General features: G+C 35.4%; 1 protein-coding gene across 3 annotated transcripts in view; it reads left to right on the top strand.

Moving 5' to 3' along the window:
* The window catches only part of LOC110447302 (neurofilament medium polypeptide-like), a 31,956-nt gene that overhangs the window by 5,585 nt on the left and 1,494 nt on the right, over positions 1-24,877 (top strand). For all 3 annotated transcript variants that reach the window (XM_021492907.1, XM_021492908.1, XM_021492909.1), the window contains exons 3-11: positions 8,792-8,978; positions 15,229-15,324; positions 17,997-18,158; positions 18,488-18,613; positions 18,833-19,053; positions 20,019-22,123; positions 23,899-24,050; positions 24,360-24,464; positions 24,677-24,793. In XM_021492907.1, coding sequence (XP_021348582.1) covers positions 8,792-8,978; positions 15,229-15,324; positions 17,997-18,158; positions 18,488-18,613; positions 18,833-19,053; positions 20,019-22,123; positions 23,899-24,050; positions 24,360-24,464; positions 24,677-24,793 — 3,271 coding nt within the window. The remainder of the gene's footprint in view (positions 1-8,791; positions 8,979-15,228; positions 15,325-17,996; positions 18,159-18,487; positions 18,614-18,832; positions 19,054-20,018; positions 22,124-23,898; positions 24,051-24,359; positions 24,465-24,676; positions 24,794-24,877) is intronic.

The raw sequence follows: 24,877 nt of genomic DNA, 5'->3' as shown, positions 1-24,877 counted from the left end.
TTGTGCTAGTCCACCCATATTTGTTACATTTTTTAATTATTTTGGTTCAATTCATATTCATATGATTACTTGTAAGCATGCACCGCTCACTCCTATGAACACATTACAGTATTAATGGGTTATTGATTATGAAATGAAACCAGTAAGCGTAAATTAACCCACCAACATTGTATGTTTTTATGAACCAGGATATATCTTATTCATTTCTATACACACTAGCTGTAAGAAATATAGCAGGATTATATTATCAAACTTTAATTCAATCGAATGTCATACAAATACCTAATTGTGGTAAATACAAACTGACACGAACACACGTTCACGTCAAATCATACAAATACCTAGTTGTGGTAAATATAAACTGACACGAAAACACGTTCACGTCAAATCTTCCCAGAGGAGGCATTCGTCTCATTGTGTTAAATGTTAAAATTAAACCATCTGATGTTATTTAATATTAATACTAGTAGAAGTTTCTATAAAAATAATAATGTGTATGTATAAAGTTTGGCGCGTTCGCGTAGATATATCAGTATCGTACAGGTAAATGGAACACCTTGTTAAACAGGTTTGACTAGGTATGTAACCAGGTATATGTTGAGGTCACTGTCATCACATGTGACACATGTTAGTGGTATATCCACATACTACAGCTGAGACAAACTTTAACACACCACTTTTGATATAAACGATAGTTTTAAAACAATAGCTATCGTGTATTGTACACTTTATTACGTCATCATGTCAAGTTCACTTTAAATTGATCAAAAATTTCAAAGCTTCAACGAATATCAAAGCATCAATGAAATGCATGCCTCAGCGAACATGCTATATTAATGTTGTAGGGACATTATGTATCGCTCGCAAGCATTTGAAAGTGTTACTCTACAATTTACATACGGCTACGATATCATGTAAATTTATGGATGTATGTTCAAATTATATAGATAAGCAGTGGATAGGACATTTAACTCCGAGTAGCTTATCACCTGTAAACATATTAGTAGCCGTCCACTCTCACTTCTTCATACATAAAGGTTTCGTCCTTTTGTCAAGTTTTAGTGATGTGCTGATGTTTTCATTTTTTAGTTACATAGCAGACTGATATGACCCGTTAAAGAGGCATTGGTATAAGCTTGTCTCGGGAGTTTCTCTCCCGCTTCATAACCTCACAGTAACAATAACATGATAAAATGGAGCATGACAGGTCTCGGGGGCTTTAGTTGTTTGCGGGACGTAACAATTCTTACGATAATCTTACTACATCTTTGTTCATTCTTAAATGTTTGTTATTCGATATAAATTAGGCTGTGATTTTTTATCTCCTTTTAAATCTGATGTTCAACATGTTATCGTATGCAGCCCATATTTTCTCTCCATATAATGCCTGTATTATTTAGTCAGTCATTAAGGTAGTTAAAGGACCTGGGATCTCTGTTCATGTTTAAAGATAAGTGGAGATGCCAAAATTCCTTCATACAGGGTCCTGACCTCAGCATAGTATTTTTATGGGGTGTCTCCCTGAAAACAGCCATTCAATATGTATATTTTCCTGCGCATTAAACGCATCGTCGGACGCTTCTTTTGAATAGCAGTATCGGTTGTTATCTGATAGAGCTGAAAAATAACTTGTATGTTGACAAAACAGACTGTAGGTGTGGAATTTCACAGAGGCGTTCGAGTCGTCTTACTTTTCGTGTAAACAAAACGTTAGGATAAAATATGCCTACTAACGGCAGAGAGCATATCATTACTATATTGAGTGATTTTAACGCTATCGATACTCACAAGCCTCCTACACAGTGTAACACGAAAAAATCAATAGGATACAAGCAGCGTCGGCTAAAGTGCTATAGATCGGGAATAGTGTAAAAACCGCACAGTCAGCAATTTCATTGAGACTAGCATAATTATGCATGTAGTCTAACTTATGTAATCTTTTTTATGTAATTTGCTGGCAATATTGACTTAAATGAAATTTGACAGAGTGAAACATGTTTTATATGTCAAATTCCCGTATAAGGGACAACAGCTTTAAAGCAAATATGGAATAACAAGTAGGTTTAGGGTTAATACTGGATCCTTTCACATACAATCTTATTCTATACAGTCGTTGTTCCTATTGTGATTACTAGATTCGCCAGGTGGGAGACTTTGATTAATGATAGTAAATTGGTCAACAGGGATGAGCAAGGACATAAGCGATAAAAAGGAATGAATAATGATATCAGAGTTTCGGGTCTGCACCTTGTCACGTGCTGATGAAGCTATCCTTGAGCCGGTCAGGTCAAAGTTCAGAAGTGTTGTGCGCACCTTCTAGAGGTGTCTGTTTCTGTCTTACGTTGACATCAAAGAGGAGCTTCCGGCAATACGAGTCGAATTATAAATGGCTATATGATTTGGTGGTCATCATTTATACTGAACAAGTACGTACGCCCAACTGTAGGACTGTCCAATGCTTTGAGTTAATTAATGGGTCAATTTGTCCAACCGTTTAGAAAGTATGGTCAAGGCATGTGTGCCGAAAACCACTTCTGGGAGAAAACCTGTGATGCAAAGTAACATTTTAATAGTACTAATATTAGGTAAATAAAAGTTCCCCACATATGCAATGAAACGAAATTTTTCATAGGTCCTAGGTCATTGGCCATTTGTCATGTTTTCATAGGTTTCGCCGCCGGATATTTGTACATTATCTTAGAAAATACAAACAAGCTTCGAATATGTTTCATACCCATTGGCCTAACACATCCTTTTCAAACATGTTCTCTCCCTCGTTACAATTTGCACCATAATAAAAACGTATATCTTTATTATTTTAAACGCTAAATATAGAGATACTAATTAATGAAACATGGAATAACATAGGCATAACGCACTGAAAGCGCACAGTGCTGTGTATTGTAGAGCCGGGAATAGAATTACAGCTCAGAAAATAGATATTGTGCCAATAGCAAATTAGAACGTCAAGCTGGCGAAACTTTAAGCTATAAAATCCTATAACGAAATATTTGTTTAATTCAGATTTCATTGGCAAGCTGTTTAGACATAAACCACTTTTACTTTAGTATGCTAACTTAGTTAAGTGGCTCGTATAAACAGTTAAAGTAATTGAAATATTTGTACCGTGATCTTCAAATATTGATATGGAACAGTCATGATATTTGTACATTAAACGTACCATCTACCATCTGGTATAACTTTCGAGCGTTCAATTAATCTTAGTATTATTTGAATGCATAAAATAATTTGCATTACAATCAAAAATCATACTTTTTTTTTCTTTCAATTATCGTATATAGGTCATTTCTGGCCTTCGCTGCTAGTGTGTATATACAGTAGTACACTATAACATAATTATAACATACTTTACTGCAGGCTTTGGCCTTGAGGTTATAGTTTTTATTTCTTCCTGGTTTCGGCATGAAGTTATAATGTTCTACCTGATTTAGCCCTGTGGTCATGAAACATTGGAGCAAAATCTCAAAACAATGGAACACATCTACGATTTGCTTCCGCTGCTTTCTTTTGAAAACCAAACATTATTGAAAACGCATTGAATGATTCATATTTAATAATATAGGTTACTAAATCCACGTGCTGTCAATGTCACAATTCACTGATTAGATCTTCATTACGTTGAACGATACGGTTTCCAGTTTCATATCAAAATATCATAAAGAAATACACAGGGGGGTGTTTATAGTGAGATGGGGGTAAAAATCAATTAAGACGCCGACACTATTAATCACCTAGCAGATAAATTCGAATGAACTTACGAATGAATTAAATTGTACAACCAAATATGAACAATGGGAACAGAAACCTCTGATAACTGTTAGATATAGGGCGTTGTAATCCTTTCCAGAGAGAACGCCGTCGGGACTTGATCTGTGTGCCCCTTACATCGTCTATGAATGTGAACCTTGCTCCTGTTGTATGTCCCTTACGTACTGTATGTCTAACTTTGGCTACGAGCGAGAACCGTACCGTATGCCTCCTTCTTTGTTGTATTCTATCTACGTCGTTTACTAAGGGAGAAACTTAATATGACAATGTTAGATGATCGATATACATTTTGCATTTCAGTCGTTTATTTAAAATTAAAATAATAATAACTTCATTTTAATAATATGGATATGGTAACATCCATATTGATTCAACATTTTAACATTTAACTAGTGGAGCGGCAAAGATCTTATATGGTTTTACTTTATGATAACAATATATATTTTAGGTTTATGGAGTTAAATAGATCATTAGGAGTCCGGACGCTAGTTGAGAGCAGTGGAAGACGGTTCTGTTATGGTATCTGTACATGTTTAAAATGTTAATTTACATAATGGGAGGTAGTATTTTCAGCACACCAAACAAAGCGTGTATAGCATCAATAACGCAAACTAAGAGATATTTTAGTATATATACTGTGTTTTCTGTATTACGGTATGTTAGCTGTTTATCAACTAGGTTATCGGGTAACCCGGGGCAAGTACGTTTGACATCCTGGCAAGTCAAGTGTAAAATCTCATATGTTTTCCAACAGTTTGAGGTACACTGTATTGGTCGCTTATGAATGTTACAAGGTATAACCCCTTACGGTCAATTCCCATCTGTTAAATTGTCATTCATGTTTTGCAATATCTGATTATATGTTAATGTTCGGTTACACAATCATAGTTCACATTGTAAAGGTTTACAATCAAAGTTTTACATTTGGAAGTAAAAGACGTTGGACAGTACTGTATAAGAAGTGTGCACTTAGGAGTCCCAGGAAAATAGTATAAATCTATGTATGGTATTTAATCCAACAAAATTGTTGGTGGTTCCAATAGAATACTTCCTTTGTAATATCTGTACGTAAAATGTCTCGTCATGGATTGTTTTCCTCAGATGTCAAGGTTCAGAAGTAATAAACCTCCCGAATCGAGAGCTTTTATATTATACTACTTGATGGGAATTATGTAATATTCTATCCACAGTATCTGGTACCTGGTGATAATAGCATTACTCCTCATTCTGTACGAGACTAAATTGTCTGGTTCAAGTGCGATTAAGTCCAGCGTTAGGAAATGTCCCACACACAGGTTAATATTTACATATCAGGTTCACTGGGGCGTGTCTCATACAGCCCTGGGGTCACAACGCAGCGGGCAGAGCATCTTAAATACCTACTACGGTTAAGTACTTTATACTAGATGCTATTTGAGATTTCGGCAATAAAGGGAAATATTTCTGTCCAGATTGTCTCTCTGAAAAAAATAACAGGTATGGCAGGGTGCAAGTGATAATAAATAGGTTGACATGTGCTTACCAAAGTAAACTAGGTAAAACAAAAGGCAGGTATTACAGGTAACACGTACAAAACACATGTAACACCTGGAATATATAGCACATTCATGTTATTAATGTTTCAACATATATATTTATATCTTTGAAAAGGTTTTGTTTCCCTCAATATGTGTTTTGGTATGAAAAAGACATTCTCCATACTAGAACCTATTCTCATCAGATAATATGAACAGGTGTTATAGAATGTAAATGAATGTTCGGTACACTACATTACAGTATACAATAACAGGTGGGTAGGAAGATGTAAACTGTGTGTATTCTGTAGTACAGTATACAATAACAGGTGGGTCGGAAGGTGTAAACTGTGTGTATTCTGTAGTACAGTATACAATAACGGGTGGGTAGGAAGGTGCAAACTGTGTGTATTCTGTAGAACAGTATACAATAACGGGTGGGTAGGAAGGTGTAAACTGTGTGTATTCTGTAGTACAGTATACGATACATTGATAGGTTAATAGGGATGTGTAGAAGTACTTGGTAACCTGATCGCCTTGTACAATTTAAAAATAAACAAAAACATAGCATTGTAGTAGCAGGAGCTCTAAAAGAAAATACATCTATGACCTTTAAAAAACCTCAATGAATTGGTTGTACGCGTCCGGAAGTCATTATATCGACATTTTAAGTCTATGAAGCATTGCTATTGTAAACACTGTTGACAAACAAGAAATAGACAATGGTTAGGTGTAACACAATACTTATCTATGACAGGAATATTAGGACAGAGAAAATAAAACAAAGATACGGTGCATGAATCAGATGCTACTTTGTGTTAGCCTTGTGTGTATGTCCTGGTGGGATGGTATCTGGTATCAGGACATACACACAAGATATATGCTAAATATTAACCTTAAATTTACGTTGTTTTCAAAAAGGGTGTCTTCCTTTTTAGTGCGTCCCTTTCGTCAGAATGAATAAATGACCTATATTGTACACACATATACATGGCTATTATTGGGAGTGCTTCGAATGCATAATTAACAGGGAATGCTAGTCTAGACGACACATCAATGTCCCATGAATTAAATATGTCAACACACGTGTTGTTTGTGCGTTTAAGTAGACAGCTACCAAAGACTTAACTAATCAGTTGTTACAATCAGGTCTACGTGTTTATTAGTGATACAGTTTGAAGGTCGATATCATATACACACACGTCCCATGTTAGATGAGTTCACATTACATAAGTGTCAAATACAAAAGCACTGGAGCGATAGAGCGTGAAGCATGTTCACTTATAGTAACAAGGCTTTAACATCTGGCTATACCAGTAAGCGATCAACACTAGCGTTTACGCATTAATATCTTTAATTGACAAGGCTTCAGCAGTCGCTAATAGTGCCGAAAATAAGATTGAATAGAATACTGCAATTTAAGAAAATAAATTCGAAGACAATTACCATTATGAGAGACACAAATTACCTACCACTATTATAGTCATGGTCAAGTACACATTATTATAGTAAGTTTAGTATAGGGACAACACCATGACCGAGGCCACCTGGCCAGTGACCGCCCCATTGTATAGAGTAGACAATACACTTAGGTCGGAAAGAACTGGTTTTATAAACGTTTAGCCATAAAGAATGGCGTACATCAGGGAGCTTTTCTGACCTACCTGTCAACAAACTATTTACGTTTCATTGCTCTCACTTAGTATATAACAGGTCATGCTATTCTACTTGTCAATCAAACGTGGATGTTTGCGCATGATGTAATATAGACTCTGTATTACTCCTCAGACAGGAATACTCTACAGGTTTAAAGTACGATAAATATATATTCACATTTTATAATTTATATTAGAATAAAACAACAACGAAAATCCCCACCCGAACCCCTAAATGGGCGTTGTGACTTGTTTCTGTTTAAATACAGTTGTTTACTATCGATAAATCACTCGCCCCAGGCTCTGTGATTTAACTACTAGTCGGTCATCTCGACTGGAACTTTAATGTCAGATAAAGATACCTTTCTTTAATCCTTTATTACACTTACAGAACCTTCAGTACAAACATAATTATAAACGGTTTGTATGTGGCTGATCCATTCACCGTTTACATTTGTATACGTCAATGGCAGTGTACACCAACCATCACGGTCGGAAACATTAAACAACCGGTCAGTGTGACTGGTCACTATAACTATTATTTCATTTAAGACAAAGACTAAAAGGGTTAATGGCGACAATTTGCGATACACAGAACTGTATTAATAATGAGCTTTAGTCCTCCTTTAAAGAAAAGGTAGCTAACAATAGCTAAATATGAAAACAACAAATAAGTTATATGTCATTACTTGTTTGATTAATGTAATTTCTGGCATGTACTTCTATAAATAATAGAATTGACTTTAGATGGAACAATAATCGTCAACTTATCATTGGCTTATTATGTTGGTCCTATTATCATTTCGACCAATCAGAAAATATCAAAACGGTACGCTATGTTGATGGGTGGGTGTGTTCTGTGATGACATGATGTTCACGAAACGTAATTTTCTTAATCTATTGACTTCAGTGAACGATGAAAGCTAACGAAATAACAGAAGCAAGTAGGCAGACTTGAAACAATAAAAATGAGAGTTTGAAGAAAACAACTTTCAACTAGTGTCTTAAAGAGGCAACAATTAAATTGTGTTTCGTAAAAGGATTTATTTTCGTAATTTCTATTAAAAGGCTTCTGTATAATGTGAGGATGTTTAAGATATTCCAATAAAACACATTACACTGAAGACTTTCAGGATCCAGGAGTTCTTACGAAATGCAATCGTAATAAAACAAAGTATTTTATAAAGCAACTAAAAACTAAATTTGGTTAGTTTCTAAAATCGATTGCTATCATTTTCATTCTTATTGAGGCAAATAGAGGCAAAATAATTATTCCTGCAACAATATATTGAATTTGAATCAACCCAGCAATGGATTTAAATCTTTACAGTTTAAAGTTTAAAATTAAATGGCGATAGTCTCAGTTTTCTGGCGTTTGTGTCATTTATTTCATGTACATGTATAAACAGTGAAAAAGGGTATTTGATTTTAAAAGAAATTTCCAATAACTAAGTGATTTATTTTTTATACGCCCGTCAAAAGCATCAGTGCAAGCATTTTTATCCCATAGACATGACACTGGCTACCAGGTGCTTTAAATATCAAACAAACAGAAAGTGGATAGGGTCAGATGGGCGTATTATGAATTCGTTTGCGGTGCCCTTGTCCTTGATTGTTTTGAAATGGTTGTCTTTATGTTATCAAAGTGCTGGACGATAAATCCCGAAAACCATTATCCCGAAATGAGTTATGCCGTAAGACATATGAAAAACTACATTGTATAAGTTTAATTTAAAAATATATTAAAGTAACTATTTCTTAAATACAGTAGAAGTAAACACACATTCTCATTTCATCTCATTTGATAGAATCGTTAATTTTGTTATTTTCTAGACTTGACGAGGCTAGGAAATACCGTAGTATTGACCGTGAACAGATACAGAAACTCAACCAACAGTTATCGGACTACGAGGGCGAGATCAACATGCTAAGACGTACCATAGAATCTCTGGAGACAGACAGGCAGAGAGACAGGGACCGTTTCAGCAAGATACAGACAGATATGGACAGAATGAGGATGGTAAGTACCTATTTAATGAATTCTACGTCAATGCCAAATTATGACAATATACTGATGACACGAAAAACTTTGTTACATAATCTGAGGTTTAATGCGTTGCTCTTAAAATATCGGTATCACAATGGCTTCAATTTAGAAATGCGTAAATTCTCATTCTCACACATTTCATTGTTATGCATGGATTATATTAGCAATAAACCTTTTGTGTGAAGTTGATTAAATGTTGAGAAATACTTAAACAATATTGACAATCGAATTTTTAGAGACAGTTTCTTTTAATGCGATACCTATCCTAAAAAACTGCTTAATGTTTTGTAAAAGTAGAAACACCTCAGATTTAATAGCATCGCTAAACGTTTGAATAAAACATTTTTGAAGTTTTGAATTCTTAAAACGTACTAGGATCACGCCAATATTTTCAAAACCTTTGCACTTTAAATATTGTATGCGTAATTTTTATGAACGAGCTAGTTTATTCTAAATATAACGGATTATTTGAAATAAAAATGAAAAAGATACAAACGTATTCGGAAAAACGCTCCGTTCTAATTACGATGCAATATTCGTGTCGCATTATGAAGAGTGACCTTCTGTTTAGTGCGCGAAGACGCATAACAATCCGCAGCGCAGTACATCTCAAATTTGGGGTTGCATTGACAGGCATGAAAATTACATGCTCTTCACCAACGTAAAGGTTTAATGAATGTTTGTACCTGTACACATCTGAAGCGCTTCCTTTCGGAAAATTAATTGCAACAAGGTTACTGCGCGCTTGTTTATGTTAAACGAAATTTAATCGTTCAACCCATACACACTTTATGCAAGTATTGTGATATGCAAAAACTGCAAACCAAACTGTACCATCCCTTGCCAGACATCTCATTTGTGGTAAATAAAACAAAATAAAATCATCCCATAAACAGCAAGTTCTTCTCTGATAGCTGTATATGCTAGTTGTTTTAAACAATATACATTTTGTTCTAGTATTCTACTTTGTTTGCGTATGCAGATCGTGAGCCTAATACACACCACGATCAAAAACACGTATGCCCCTTTAAAGTACACGGATGTTGATAAAATGTTGCTAGTCATGCAATCCGTAGCATTTCAATGTAGTCGTGCATGCTCGGCGTAGGTTGCTATGCAGTCGAGCTTGTTAGTTGTGCGTTCTGTCCTGTCGTTGTACTTCGTGTTGTTGCGTTCGATTACATACACCAACCACACGGTATTGTACTAGGAAAGTTGCCAGAACGCACCCAACAATTGATGCATTGCGACAAAGGCCCAAAACCTGCTTTACCAATTTCAATACATGTGAAGTCTGCAGTCTACTTTCACTTTTTAGGTATGATAATTGGATCTGGCGGTTTTCGTGATGCGCGAATTATATTGTGATAGGAATCGTGTGATAAATGTGAACATCGACCCGTTCTTACATCATGATTTTTTGAAAGAACAATATCAACATATGTTATCGCCGAAGGTTAGAACATCCACTTGTGTTTGTATGTCTTACTGGCTGCCAAAATGTACCAGTCTTGAGCATTTTAAATTGGCTCTGACTTTTATATGCCTGTCTACACCAAAAATTGATCTTAGATTTTAGGAACTTTTTCTATTGTCTGCAATCCATCAGTTAGCATAAGACTGCTATGGGGGTCTACATGATTCCATCTGAAAACCAAAAAGAATCAACTTTCCTCGTCGTCCAGAAAAGAGATCATTTCGTTTTACGTGACTGTTTAATGTTCTCTGAATTACCGTATCTTCAATGTTCATGTATATGTTAACACCAGCAATCGTCTAACATTCCAATAGATAGAAGTAAACAAGACGCCGTGACAATGTGCAGTCTATGTACCATTGATGAGTATTGCATTCATGAAATTTCGACCCTTAACATTATATGGTTTTATTGCATCAGAGTTCACGCCTACCTGTCACATATATTTTATCGATCGTTGATTAATTTGATTTTTCCAATCAAACAACTCTCTTTTAAACCCCATCTTGACCCTTTAAACTTGGATCCCATTCAAAAACATCCTCGTAGATAGCATTGAGATTGATGTCTCTCTGTTGCAACTTCACCACACTGCGTTTTCTGTAGCAGTCATTGATTTTCCGTACACCTGTACAACCCTTTACTTTATATCGTTGCTAAATAATTTAACGCAATGGTATAACGAATAGCTTCAGAAGCTACATAAGTAGCAATGCAATAATCAGAAACAGACAAAATGGTTTTTATTGCCAGCTATTCATTAAAATGATTAGATTGGTGTCTATGATATTAACATGTTCACCGTAACAGTATGTACTGGTAGTGGTTCTATTCCTGTAGAACTTGGTCAGTCATTACGATAATGTTAGTACTAATTTTCGTCCTCCGTGACCAAAGTCAAAAGGGCTTTAAACACTACAATACCAAGAAACCCCACATTAACAATAGCAATACGCAAGTGAACTGGTAACAAGCACCTTTTCATTCAATACAGACAGGTACTAGTAATTAGAACAGTTCTCATTAAATCAAATCATGTCATCACTTCACTAAATGTGGATTCTAAGAAGACGTTTACCATAGAATTTTACAAACCAAACGCATTTCGATTAATGGTAAGTCGGTTTGATATCAATCATAAATCTAGTAAACTGTAAGTAAGACTTTAACGCTAACTTCGTTGCATTCCAGTCGTTATTGCACAGTCGGCATCAAACTAAATACATATATCAACATTTGCTGTGGCTTTGTCGATCGATTAAGCATTTTTGGGGTTAATGATGTTAGCTGGAAATCCTTAGTCCTAGCAGTGGGTGTCGATACAAGTTTATTATCAGTCGCCGAAAGGAAAGCTGAAACGTCCCCTGGCCATGTTTTATACACACTCGGTTCTCGCCTTTGTGGCATGTCCGTCCGCACGTAACGTACTACTCTATCACTCGTCGTTATCACCTCAGATCAACGAAGAGTAATGTGTTCATATATCACTCGGTCCCTTCTAGTCGATCACAACAACCGGCAAAACACAAGCCGAACCTATTATCTGCGGAAATCCTTCATGATTTATTATTGGGTTACGTCTGCAGTTCTCGATTACTTGTTGTCAGAGTCACGTTAGCTTGTTGACATCGCCCGAAACTGTTCTTTTCCTTATATATATATTTCATGTTACTCCGTCAGATATTGACGATATATTTATTTAAATATTTTGAAAATGTAAATAATAAAAAGTTTGCATTACTAGGATCCTCAATAAAAGACATGTAATGAAATGCCATATTTCCTCAAAATACTCTTATTATTAAACGTTTATAAGATACTTTTCAATTCTTTTATGTAATTGGGAGAAACAATCTAATCTTGTCGTGTTAATTTCCCTGGCTTCTGTGCTCGGTACTAATCGCAAGTTAACAATACCAAAACAAGTCCGACAGAACTGATAAACTGCTGGCAGGTCCGGGTAACGTTCCTGATTAACGGAAGTATTCAGACTAACAAATGATCTAGAAGGAAAGCCATGCGTTGAGCTGTTATAGCAATAGGATTTGGTTTCGTAATATACTACAATGCTAATGTTTTGCACAACTCATTTATTATTACGGTAATTGGTTTCTATTTTTCATTATGTAGTCAACTCATTGCGATTAGGTTTCTGGTAGATTTATTGACAATGCTGCCAACAAGGAAAAGTAGTATAAATCAAACATAACAAAGAAATACACTGTGTTCACGTAGTCACCACTTCAAAGAATGATAATGATATTGTAAACTTCTGTAATCAATCAAAACTTCAAGCCATGCATTACTGGTGAAAATATTGCTGTGAAAGTTCCCTATTCCGTTTCTACGATAACCTACATTCTGTTACTACAACATCACCCTCTACGGTTGATCCGAGAAATATGCCTAAGGTTTCTGTAGGATTTCTTGCAAAGTCCTCTATACAAGCATTCTGCATTTTGTCGTTTAACCGTATTGCGATCTCTCTCACACATTTAGTTTCAACATGTCCGGATAATTGTGTATTTTCACGTGTTCTTCTTAAATGAAATAGTATTCGTTAATTGCTGCTGAAATTCCGATTTTCAGAGTTGTATTTTTTATTCTTAAATCCTTAAAACGTACAACCATATACCTTTACTGTCTATTTTCTGCACGTCATAAGATCGTTTCGATAACTTTCACACAAGCACACAGGAAGTGAGTTTGAAAATAATTCTGTATAGGATGTGCCGTTTTCTGGCAAATCGTCTCCACATATTGGCTCTTTCGTTATTATCATTATTATTATTATTCTCTTTATTTCCTCCTTTAAGAAGATTTTACAAACAGAATAATGTAGTTACAATAATAAATTAGATGATAAATGCAAAATCAAATAGATGTTAAGGTAAAATTAGTGCACAACATAATAAGTTAACACAATAGGAATAGGTCAATTTGAGTACAGTTTTCAAAAGAATACATAATTAATAATGTTAAGAATGATATAAACTAAGGTATTGAATATTCATTCGAAGTATGCATTAAGCATTTTTGAAATATGATTATGATTCAACGCTAAAGCAAATGTGTAATGTTTTCTAGAATACGTGTCCCTTGCCATCTTAGGAAAGCTCAGTTACATCGCTTAATATACAATGATACATACCTTACTTCGTATGAAATATCGCTTGCGAAAGCATCGACAAGTCATTTAAAGAACATTAAGAAAAAATAATTTCTGATTAGTTAACATTAATACGATTAAAATATACCTCATATGTGTATCATGCAATCTTTCTGTCAAACGGAAAAACCGCATTTATGAAACAGGAATAAAATATTTTTAAATATGTGTTTCACCTTTAACTACTAAATGAGCCTATAGTTGCCGAAATATATTTTTCTCTCCAAACTACAACTACGACGCTATATCGACTTTGTGGTCAATAATGCTTGGACGCATTTGGTTCGCTGCTCAGACAATTTCTTCACATCACGTCTGTTAGTCAGAAGCAGTTGATCGATACTCGTGCCGGCACAAATTGTGCTGACGCAGCTGGTTTTTTCCCTGCAGCTTCCGTAGCCAAGCCGTATATATCCTAAAGTCACCTTCACTTACTAAACTATACACGTGCAATAGATACCTATTATGTTAATAACATTTTTGTAAAAAAAACATTCCAAACATGCTTTTCGATACAGACCTCTTCATACGGTTAAACGAGAGTATTTCTTTCTCGTCCCATGCGTTTCAAGCGTAATCGACAAGATTGAATTAAATTTCCTGCCGAGTTTAAATTATAAACATGTTTTACTTTGCCAGCTGACACAGTTCAGTTCCATTGTTATATTCTATGATAATTGTATCATGCTTAATAGTTTTACCTTAAATCGGTTTCATTTTATATAGATACTAGTCCAGGCTGTTTTCATTATTTTAAAATGTTAGAGATAAAGGAGAGTAAAAAAAGCGGTATTCGTGTATCTACACTGTATCTTATATTTATTTACCAATGTATTGTTGCCCCCCGCCACAGACAACACAAGCAAATACTTTTGCAAGACAAAAAAACAAAAATAAAATAAGACAGGTTATCAACTGTACGAAGATATAGCAAATATGATAATGTTTTCCCACTTAATAAATTATGCATGCTAGGAATAACAAGTATGTGCTTTGACAACATATTTAACTCGTATATCTGTTGGTGTTTTTCAACAGTAGCCGCAGGTTAAGGAATACTTCATCTTTACATCTATCTATAAACGTTAGTTCCTATAAAAGAGATGCCATAAAATTGGGAAAATAGCCGTGATGATACACGTGTCTACTATAAGTTACCTGATTACAATATTATTTATATTATGTATCATAAAGGTATATTGCATGAATAGGGTGTCATAATTACGCTGTAAACGCAATGGTGCATACACATTATTTATTCATCAGAATATATTTAAAGTGTATCGCAAAAGTCTTGTGAAATTTAAACGTCCTATTGCTTTAACATTTTAGTGTCTCCTTCCATAGTGTATTTCATACTGTTCGCCAGAAAACAAAACAACTCATAGAAACTGTATTCTAGGCTTAAAAATTACACTGAGTTGTTCATACAGTTTCTGCATCAGACCTTCACCTAAATGTACATCTTATGTATCCTTCATTACATATATGTATATTAATTTTTAAGCATAACATAATCTTTATATATCTAAAGAGTGACACAAAATTTAAGCAATACATATATTTCTTTCTAACAGGATTTGAACAATGAAACGCTGAATCATCTAGATGCCGAGAACCGTCGCCAGACCCTGGAAGAAGAAATGGTATTCCTTAAGAACCTCCACGAACAGGTACGTAATTTTGATCACTATTGAGTAATTACTACATATAATGATGTGTTGATGTTACACATACATATTATGTATTCTGAATGTTGTTATTGATGCTAACATAATATGTATAAATTATATTGAAGAGTCCTGAATACCTTCTTGGAATATATATTAGAATACTCTGCTATAACTTCCAAGGAGGGTAGTTGAATAGTTTGATTTGAATGTTCAAACTTTATAACAGTTATAGTTGTTTTCTAAATCAACGTTTTGCTGGACTTAAACACTAACATAAAAACGTTCAACAAGATGAGTTGCAGTCCAAGTGAAAATCGAGTTTTTTGTCTAGGCTAAATAGGTCATTGATCATCCATATATAGGTGTCAATAAACTTGGCATTTACATAGCTAAAATGGTTATATTCCCAAGACAGCACACCACACTGTCGCCATCATTCCTTTGTTTAAAATTGCAATTTTACTTAAGCACGTACTCTTTGAATTGTCAAGTATGTGCCCTCAGAATAAATGATACAGCATGCAGAATTCTCATCAATACTAGACCAAATGCGAAGCGAGTCATTAGTGATGTTTTTAAGAATAGGAGTTGTTCCACTCACTTCCGCAAATATTGTCCATTTATAAATGCCCTTTCCTTTGTATGATCGCCCCTACGCAAAGAAAACCGTGATGGTTTCGTGTGACATTGAAAGAATAAAAACACAACTACGAATTAAAGCCAACACGTAATATAAAACGTATCTAACCGTATTTAGGTTATTATGATACAAACGTGGTTGGACAAATATTTCTAAGCATTGCAAATGGAATGGATAATACTATTCAATTAGTAACATTGCCCGTCCATTAACGTTGATCAGTAAGGTAATACAATGATAGAAGGATAAATACCCAACATAATTGATTTGTTGTGACATATATCTCACTTGATCAATTCTGCTTATAAAACAACTTGTCTATCAAAGACATTGTTTTAGAGCAAAGGTGGAGAACAATTCAATAGAGAATATGGAAATGTGTACTTGTCGCATCTTAAAAACCAAATCAAAATTGTTAAATGAAACTATTTCGATAATACAAAAGTTCTTAAAATGTTTTAGCAAATATAAACTGAAGGGAAATAACGAGTTTCTTTCAGTTCCCTTAAAAGACTTATTAATAAGATATTGATACTTTCAACTTTCCAAATATCGTTTACAAAGTATTTTGATCAGGTATGATCTTGAATAAATCTGTTCATATTGCCCATCCGCGTTCGATTTAAACATTTTCATTGACTGTAAAATAACAAATGTAATAGATAAACGAGTGCAATTTGTTCGATAGTTCTACTGGTGAAGCAATAAAAAATTGCAAATATCTAGCGGGGCTTGTAGTAGTAATCGGATTATCTATTGATGGCGTTGTCCTGACGACCAGACCATGCCTCTTAAGATCTGGTTGTAACTAGACTGGGGCCAAGTTCGCGCGGATGGGTCATGATTAGGGTATCCCTTGGGGACATATGCACGTAACACCAGTTCTATGACGACCCTACATTGTATCTTTTTATGGTGGAAATAAAATAGTTTACGTGAACCAATGAGATACGGTGCCAACAAAGGAGAGTTGCAGCAACCCATTTTATTATTCGGAGTCACAATTGTTGTATCCACTAATGTGTTTTTCTGGTTGTTGCAAGCATAATATTTAACTTGTAGATAGCCGGAACACATGATACGGCAGGAATGTATCAATAATAAAACGTAGGTGTGTGATCATTAGCAACGCACTTTGTAGTGGAATAATTTGACTTCTTATAAATATGCAATGAATAGTGCCAGTTAAGCTACTGTGTCTAATGCACGTTGTTCAGCCGCTGTTTATCACGAACATACATGAAAAGTTTTCAGGCCGCATCCTCTACCTACGCTTTATAAGAGATGTTTCAATAAAACATCAAAAGTATATATGAAACTTCAGCATATATGTATATATATATATAAGGCTATAATACGTATTAATTCATTTTAATTCATGGTAAATGTCCTTACCTTGCGCTTTCAATGAAAAGTAACCTGGGTCCATGAAATTATCTGACATTTTTTATTGCGTTCGCGATCAATCCTATCCTTATAAAATGTATGTAAATATCGCGAATAGGCGGGAAATAAACATATAGCTCATTGAGTCATCAAAACAGTAACGCTCACACTCATGTTTCTTAATACAGATATTATATTCATTAACTCTAACTTTAATCTTTTATCCTATTACACTTGCAAATTCAAACCTTTTTTAAAATCATTCCCTGCCAACCTTTTCAGCATCGCCATATAGTGTACTCCGCGCAATGATACTTTAGCTTGTCAGTGTACCATTTAATTTTTCTTAGAGATAAGTATCCGTAGTGTAGACATGAAATTCGTAATTCAACATTTGAAGAAAAAAAACCTAAAGAAGTCATATGAACTTGTTTATAAAATTGTTGGAAGTCTCATCTACTATAGTGTGCAGCACGTCTCTGCCTCATTTGGTTCATATGACCGTTTAAACAATATGACGTTTAGCAGTGTATTGGAGTTTTCAATTCAAGTATAGAAATTAGAAAAGTGGGTACTACCGTATTATGAGCGACTTGTGTACCACCTAGAATCAATAAGAACAAGTGTTTCTGCTTCCATTTCACAGGAACTTAAGGAACTTACCGCTCTTGCCTACCGTGACACAACCGAAGAGAACCGCGAGTTCTGGAAGAACGAGTTGTCCTCGGCCATCCGGGATATCCAGAGAGAATATGACTCGAAATCGGACCAGATCCGTGGTGACATGGAAGCCTACTACAACCTTAAGGTAAACATGCACGTTACAGCTGAAGAGGTCCCATTTATGTACATGTATATTTGTTATAAAGCATGGACTCATGTTTGAGCAAAGTAAAACCACTTATTGTTGATTTTCTGATTCATTAGCTATCAACCAACACAGTTCCCTGCTGAAGAAGTTATCACATCTTTTACATCTTGTCAGAGTACAGGTTGACATCATAATAATTAACTAATAAAATAACGAAAATTTGTGTATTGTATATCATCGGTGCATAGCAATCCATAACATTTATTTTGTGGAGAACAGAACATATAATTTGTTTTTCTATGAGTTACGACATCTGTTCCTTTCAGGTCCAGGAATTCCGTACAGGGGCCACCAAACAGAATATGGAAGTCACACATGTTCGCGAAGAAAACAAGAAGCTTACGAAACAAATGACAGATCTTAGAGGAAGACTCGCTGATCTTGAGGCCAGGGTATGTATACATATTTGTTATCCTGTTCCTGAAAATTTAGTCCAAACAAACGTTTCGTAATGTTCAAAAGAAGACTGTCGTTTCATCTTTTTAATAATATAACTTTCATACATTAATTAAGTTAATTGAGTCGTTGATATTCAACTTATAAGAATTTTGGTTTCTTTCCATCTGCTTGGCGAACAAATAATGTATATATTTTCCATTTCAATCCCAAAGAACGCACAACTTGAGAAACAATACCAAGAAATGCTCCGAGAGTACGAGCAGATGGAGACTGATCACACCCTAGAGACCGCCACTCTGAGGGAGGAGATTACCAAGATGAGGTCCGAAATGGAAAGCATTCTCCAGGAGCTCCAGACCCTCATGGACGCTAAACTATCTCTTGAACTTGAGATCCTTGCCTACAGGAAACTTTTGGAAGGAGAAGAAACAAGGTAATTCATTTGAAGCACTGCACTTATAATAACAAGTTCACATTTTCTCTATCGTAAAAAATATTAATGAACACATAATCGTAACGAAAATGGCTTTGATTAGATCACCATGTAATAAATTGCACATGTAATAGTATTGATCGAGAAAATGTGAACAAGGACATAAAATATTCACCATTTTTGCAATTATATGAGCAAATTGAATGAATTTTCAAATTCTCTCTCTAGTGGCAACCGGAATAAAAAAAAACACAAATATCTGTTTTTAATCAAAGCATTATGGAACTGTTCAAAATTAAAGAAACAGTTGTGCAAAAATTAAAGTTCAATGAAACGTTTTAAATTTTGGTGGATTTTGATTGCCAAAAAGACCAAACAACTAAAATCGAGCAGACGATGCCGAATACTTAACTGATTTCACATGTGAAAAGTTCATCGTGTGTTCTTTCGGAAAAGAAAGTCTATACAATGTAATAAGATTTAGATACATTTTTTAACTGATGATCCTAAAACATTATAACATTTCATTTAAGTATAATAACTGTGTATTATCCTTGTCACGTATTGGAAAAAATCAATACGATTGCTATTTACCAAAACATTAAATCTTATGGTTTTCCTTTAAGAAATTACCTATAAAGATGGTAATGACCCTTGTGGGCGACAAAATAAATCAAAATGACCTTGGTCTTCGTTACTTTCGTCTTTTCCATGAGATTCTTATATGTATATATGAATAGACATATTATATCCATATACTGATGTGATACTTACTATAAATGAAAATTGCATTACCCTATTTGTAATGACTAACAAGTAAATGCATTAATATTCTCAATTACATTGAACTGTATGATCCATAACTCAGATATGTACTCTTTATTTTCTTCTTTCGCAATCTAAACGCTGGAAATAATTCCGTTCAATGATGTTGCTTCCTCAACTTTGTAAATTACACAACACAGGGCGGACAGATTTCGTAACCTTGTAGGGATGACTCAGTCTCGAGTTTCAAGTCCATGGAGAAGATGTGACACAACCAGCAGTTATAGCAAATCTGATGTAGATGCTGAAGACAGAACATCTATTGACGATGAAAAGACAGAAAGGGACATAACCCCGGAAGATGAATTAAAATCTATTATAGACGTTAAAGGAGGCACAATGCCAACAGTGGATTCGGCCAGTGACAAAGAAGATGGTGATGATGATATCATTGATGATGACAAAGCTGATTCAGCGGTTAAGGATGAAATAGTTGAAGAAGTTGTAGTTGAAGAAAAGCAAACCGTAGAAGAGGTCATCTCAACCGAAACAGCGGCTGCTCCGGTGAGTGAACCAACAGAAGACAACATCAATGATGATGATGATGATGGAAAAAACGAAGGAATTGGATCAGATGCAAAAGAAGATGATGCTGCAAAAGACGTTTATAAGATCGAGAATGAAGAAAAGCTAGGGGATAATGACGAAGATGGGACTGTTGAAGACGTAGATGATGACAAAAGGGATAATGATGATGATAGAGCCACGAAAGACGAAGCGGGTACCGACGACGTAGATGCGACTGATGATACACAAGAGGTGGCATATGATGGTAAGACAGAGGAAAAAGAAGAAAAAACACATCCAATGGAAACAAAAACAACAGAAGTAGGGGAAACTACAGCTGCAACAATTGACGAAAAGGATGCTGAGGAGACAGCAGAGGATTCAGAAATAAAAACTGAATCTAAAGACGACGACACAAAAATAACAAGTAAAGCTGCTAAAGATGTGATCGACGACAAGGATAATGAAAAATCAACAGCAATGGAAACAAATGATGACACAGAAAAAGCCGACGCTGAGGACGACGTGGACGACTCGTTGCATGAAGTAGATGAGCAGTCTGCAGAAGTGAAGGAAGATATAAAGGATACAGAAAAATCAAGCGAGAAGACCGCTGATACAAATGATGATACTGAAGAAGGGGCAGAAGATGACACGAAGACGGAGGGAACAGATAATACAACCGAAGACGAAAAAGACATCACTAAAGAAAACGAAACAACCGATGCCCAAGAAGAGGAAACATGTGATGTTCCGGAGGAAAGTAAAAGTGCCCAAACAGAGGAAACGGATGATACCACGATAGAAGACAAAACAGAACATTCCAAGGTAGACGAAAAGACAGATGACCAAGCTGATGATGGTGATGACAAATCAACAGACGGAAAATCAATTAAAGAAGCGGAGGATACAGAGAAAGCCAAAGAAGCGACAGCAGAAACAGATGATACGGTCGAATCAGTGAAAGCTGATATAATAGATGAGACGAAATCCGCGAAAACACCAGAGGATAAGGATAAAGAGGAAAGCGTAACAGAAGAACATGTAATCTCGAAAACAGAGGAGACAACAGTAACAGAAGCAGCTGTTTCAAAACAAGATGGGACTAAAGACGAAGGATCCGCTGATGCTACCAAAGACACGCCAGAGGAAAGCGAAACAGCTAAGACACCAGAAGAACCAGATACAAAAGAGGAAACGAAAGATGACTCAGTACAAGATCATGACACAAAGGATGAAGGCAAAAAAGACGACGAAGCCAAAACGTCCGTTGCTTCCACGGAAAATGAAACAGATGCAGGAGAATCAAAGACAGAAGACTACAAGGTTGATGAAAAAGCGAACGAAATTGATACTAAATCTGACGAAGATAGCGCGGAAAAAACTGAAGTTGCCGAAACAGTTACAGCAGAGAAGGAGGATAAATTAGATAAACAAGAAGATTCTGAGGAAGCTGTGGCTGACGTCAAACAAAAACGTGATGAAAGTGATGAGTTACCGAAAGTAAACGGCGTGCCTGATGCAACTCAACCAAAGATAATTGCCGATTCTAAAACTGGTGATGATGACACTACTGATAAGGTAGAAACGATTGAAGAAGAGGCAAAATCTGAATCTGAGGAAAAATCAAAAGATGATCCGTCCAAGACAACAAATGATGCAGTAAAGACACACGGTGTAAATGGTGATGTGGCTGCTGATACCGACGACAAGGAGACGACAAATGACGACGATGCAGGTGATTTGTCTTGTCTGATCATCGTTACCGTTTGAGCAGCACCCCTAATATGATTTTCCTTTATCTTTTACTCCGCATGTAGTTGCATTGGCATCTGTTTGTGGTCTTGCTAGTTCACCGTTTTATTCATTCAGAGAGGCATCATGCTAACGTTGCTTTTCTTTTTATATGTTGTTTTTGGCCGACAGATCAGCCATCGCGTTAAGGTATCGCCACATCCCGGATCCGCATTTGGATCCCTGGGTTCATTTAAGGGCGGAACCAGACTACCCTCCCGCGGAGGCAGGTACGTCATCCAGACTATCGCATGCCACGTGACAGCGAAGACATGCTATGATTGGTTCTTAATTTCCCCTTCCATGTTTGTTTTAATTTCAGTTTGTTTTCTTTTTATTTTTAACCCAACAGAGTAGGACTGCGAAATGTTGTAGAAGAGGCAGTAAGCTCCCAAAGCCGAGGGGCATCCCAAATATCGGAAATGGTATCAGGCTACGAGTCGAAGGGTGGTGCGTAGAATAACACTACTGTATATATGCAGGACTAACTTGTTATAGTATAGATTTCTAACACTTATGTATGTATACAAGACGAATTGGGCATCACATAACTATAAAACACACTAACCGGATATTCTAAACTAACAAATGACAAATATATTTACTTGTAGATACTTTCTAACCAACTTACATCACTAAACTTACTATTTACATAATTATATTATTCATGTATACAACAATGCACGAAGGGTTCAGTATATTGTACTGCTATTGCTCTTTTCAGGTCATTTTTAACACAAACAAATGTGTCAGAGCATATCGAGGAATTATGCAAAATATCAATGAAAAAGTCAGCTTTATTTCAATATCTCTTAAAATCCTAAAGCGTTATTAAACTAGATGCTTTGCTTCGTTAAATCAGAAAATATCGCATGGCAGAGCTGAATTAAAAACCTTGAAATGACCTTAATGCTGGACCAAAGCTTACTTAATAACCGTGACCAAGATACTACTGTATAATGATCGAGTCAGGCTAGGCTGCAACGGTTCGCGACCGGATCTCACTGATTCATCTCGCGAACATGTAATGAAGATTCAGTGTGCATTAATTTCTGCTTTTGAAAAAGTATTTTTTCTTACTTTCTGACTACAGCACATGCGGCTTCAGGTACCATGTTTGTTACGTTCTGTATGCATGCCACATCACTTGTAATGCACGTGTATAATTTCTCATCAACATCAACTATCATTTTCATCCTTTAGCTGCCATATGTTATTCTTGTTCTTATTCTTCAAGATTCGAGGCTAATATCAGGTCTTTAAGATACATTTATGACTATCAAAAATGTATAATTCGTGTGGCTTACATAAGCAACTTTGTTTCTTCTTTATGTCCTTTTCATTTGTTTACGTCTCATGTGTATGTACTTACAACTTGAAATGTAAATAATTCTACATAAGTTTCTAACCATTGCGTAAATATCAGATGTGAACATTTATCAGCTTGACTTCATTTTCCATTATATGTGTTTACAAATCATTTCATCATGTCACGCTGATCTTAATTGATTTGTTCTGAAAACAAATACATAAAAGTAAATCGTTTAATACAGTTACAATAACAAAACCATATATAGCATTATTGTGTAACGTTTGTAATGTTAAATGTTTAAAGTAGTATTAAGAGAGTATTAGCAGAAGCAATATTTGCTGTTGAAATTGACAGTTTACAGTACATTAACGTTTTATTGATCTGTTATGGTTGGAATTGTGTTACAGACTCCTCCGTAAGTATGAGGATGATGCGCGGAGAGGTGTCTGCTAAGACAACCTACCAGAAAACATCTACTGGCCCTGTCTCCGTGTCAGAGGTCAGCCCTGAAGGCAAGTTCATAGTCTTGGAGAACACATCTTCCGGCAGTAACAAGAGGGTGAGTATACCAGTTTAGGACATATCTTGTATTGAGGTTTTATCAAATAAGAAAACAACCAAGCAATATTTTGTTTCTATTTGAATAGAACTATCAGGCATGGAAAGAGCTATTAAGGAGTTATTTACCAAGGTTTCCAAGAGGACGTATATGTTAACAAACCTGATTGTTTCTAGAAATGTTTGAAAAACTTAATTCGAGTTATTGTTTATCGAATTTCAATAACAAGAAAGAACGGTGCGTAAATTGCACTAATGGAAATAAATCTAAATATCCGAAAGTATAAACACAGCCTTTGTTTTGTTTTAGGAGGTTGACATGAACAAATGGAGACTGAAGAGGACCGTTGACGGTCAGCGTGACTATATTTACGAATTTAGAAACTTCAACCTCAAGCCAGGAAAGAGCGTGAAGGTAAGCTGATTTCAAATAATTCTATTAAACACTTTCGTACAAAATTGGATATTAATAAACCAAATATTGTATTACATTCAAGTGTATTTCGTTTTCTTAATTTGTTTTCTGGCGTATGTTCCACACATGTGTAAAGATAAAAGAATGTTCTCGTACTGAATAATACGGATGTATGCTTATACGCTCTTCATGTGTTGCGCATGTTTCCACAGATCTTTGCTCGAGGGTCTGCCGGAGATGCTGGTCTAAATGATCTTGTGTTCCGTGACGAAGACACCTGGGGCTATGGAGCCCAAGTGACAACCTGTCTTTTGAACGAGAAGAATGAGGTAAGCGTCAAACAAATATTATATTGCATAATTTAGTTATCCTTTTTGTCTAATTAAGTTGTTTACCATAATATTCTATTGTAA

This window comes from Mizuhopecten yessoensis, unplaced genomic scaffold (genome assembly GCF_002113885.1).
Source record: "Mizuhopecten yessoensis strain PY_sf001 unplaced genomic scaffold, ASM211388v2 scaffold3281, whole genome shotgun sequence".
In the NCBI taxonomy this organism is placed as follows: Eukaryota; Metazoa; Mollusca; class Bivalvia; order Pectinida; family Pectinidae; genus Mizuhopecten; species Mizuhopecten yessoensis.
This window is presented reverse-complemented; position numbering and strand designations above follow the sequence as displayed.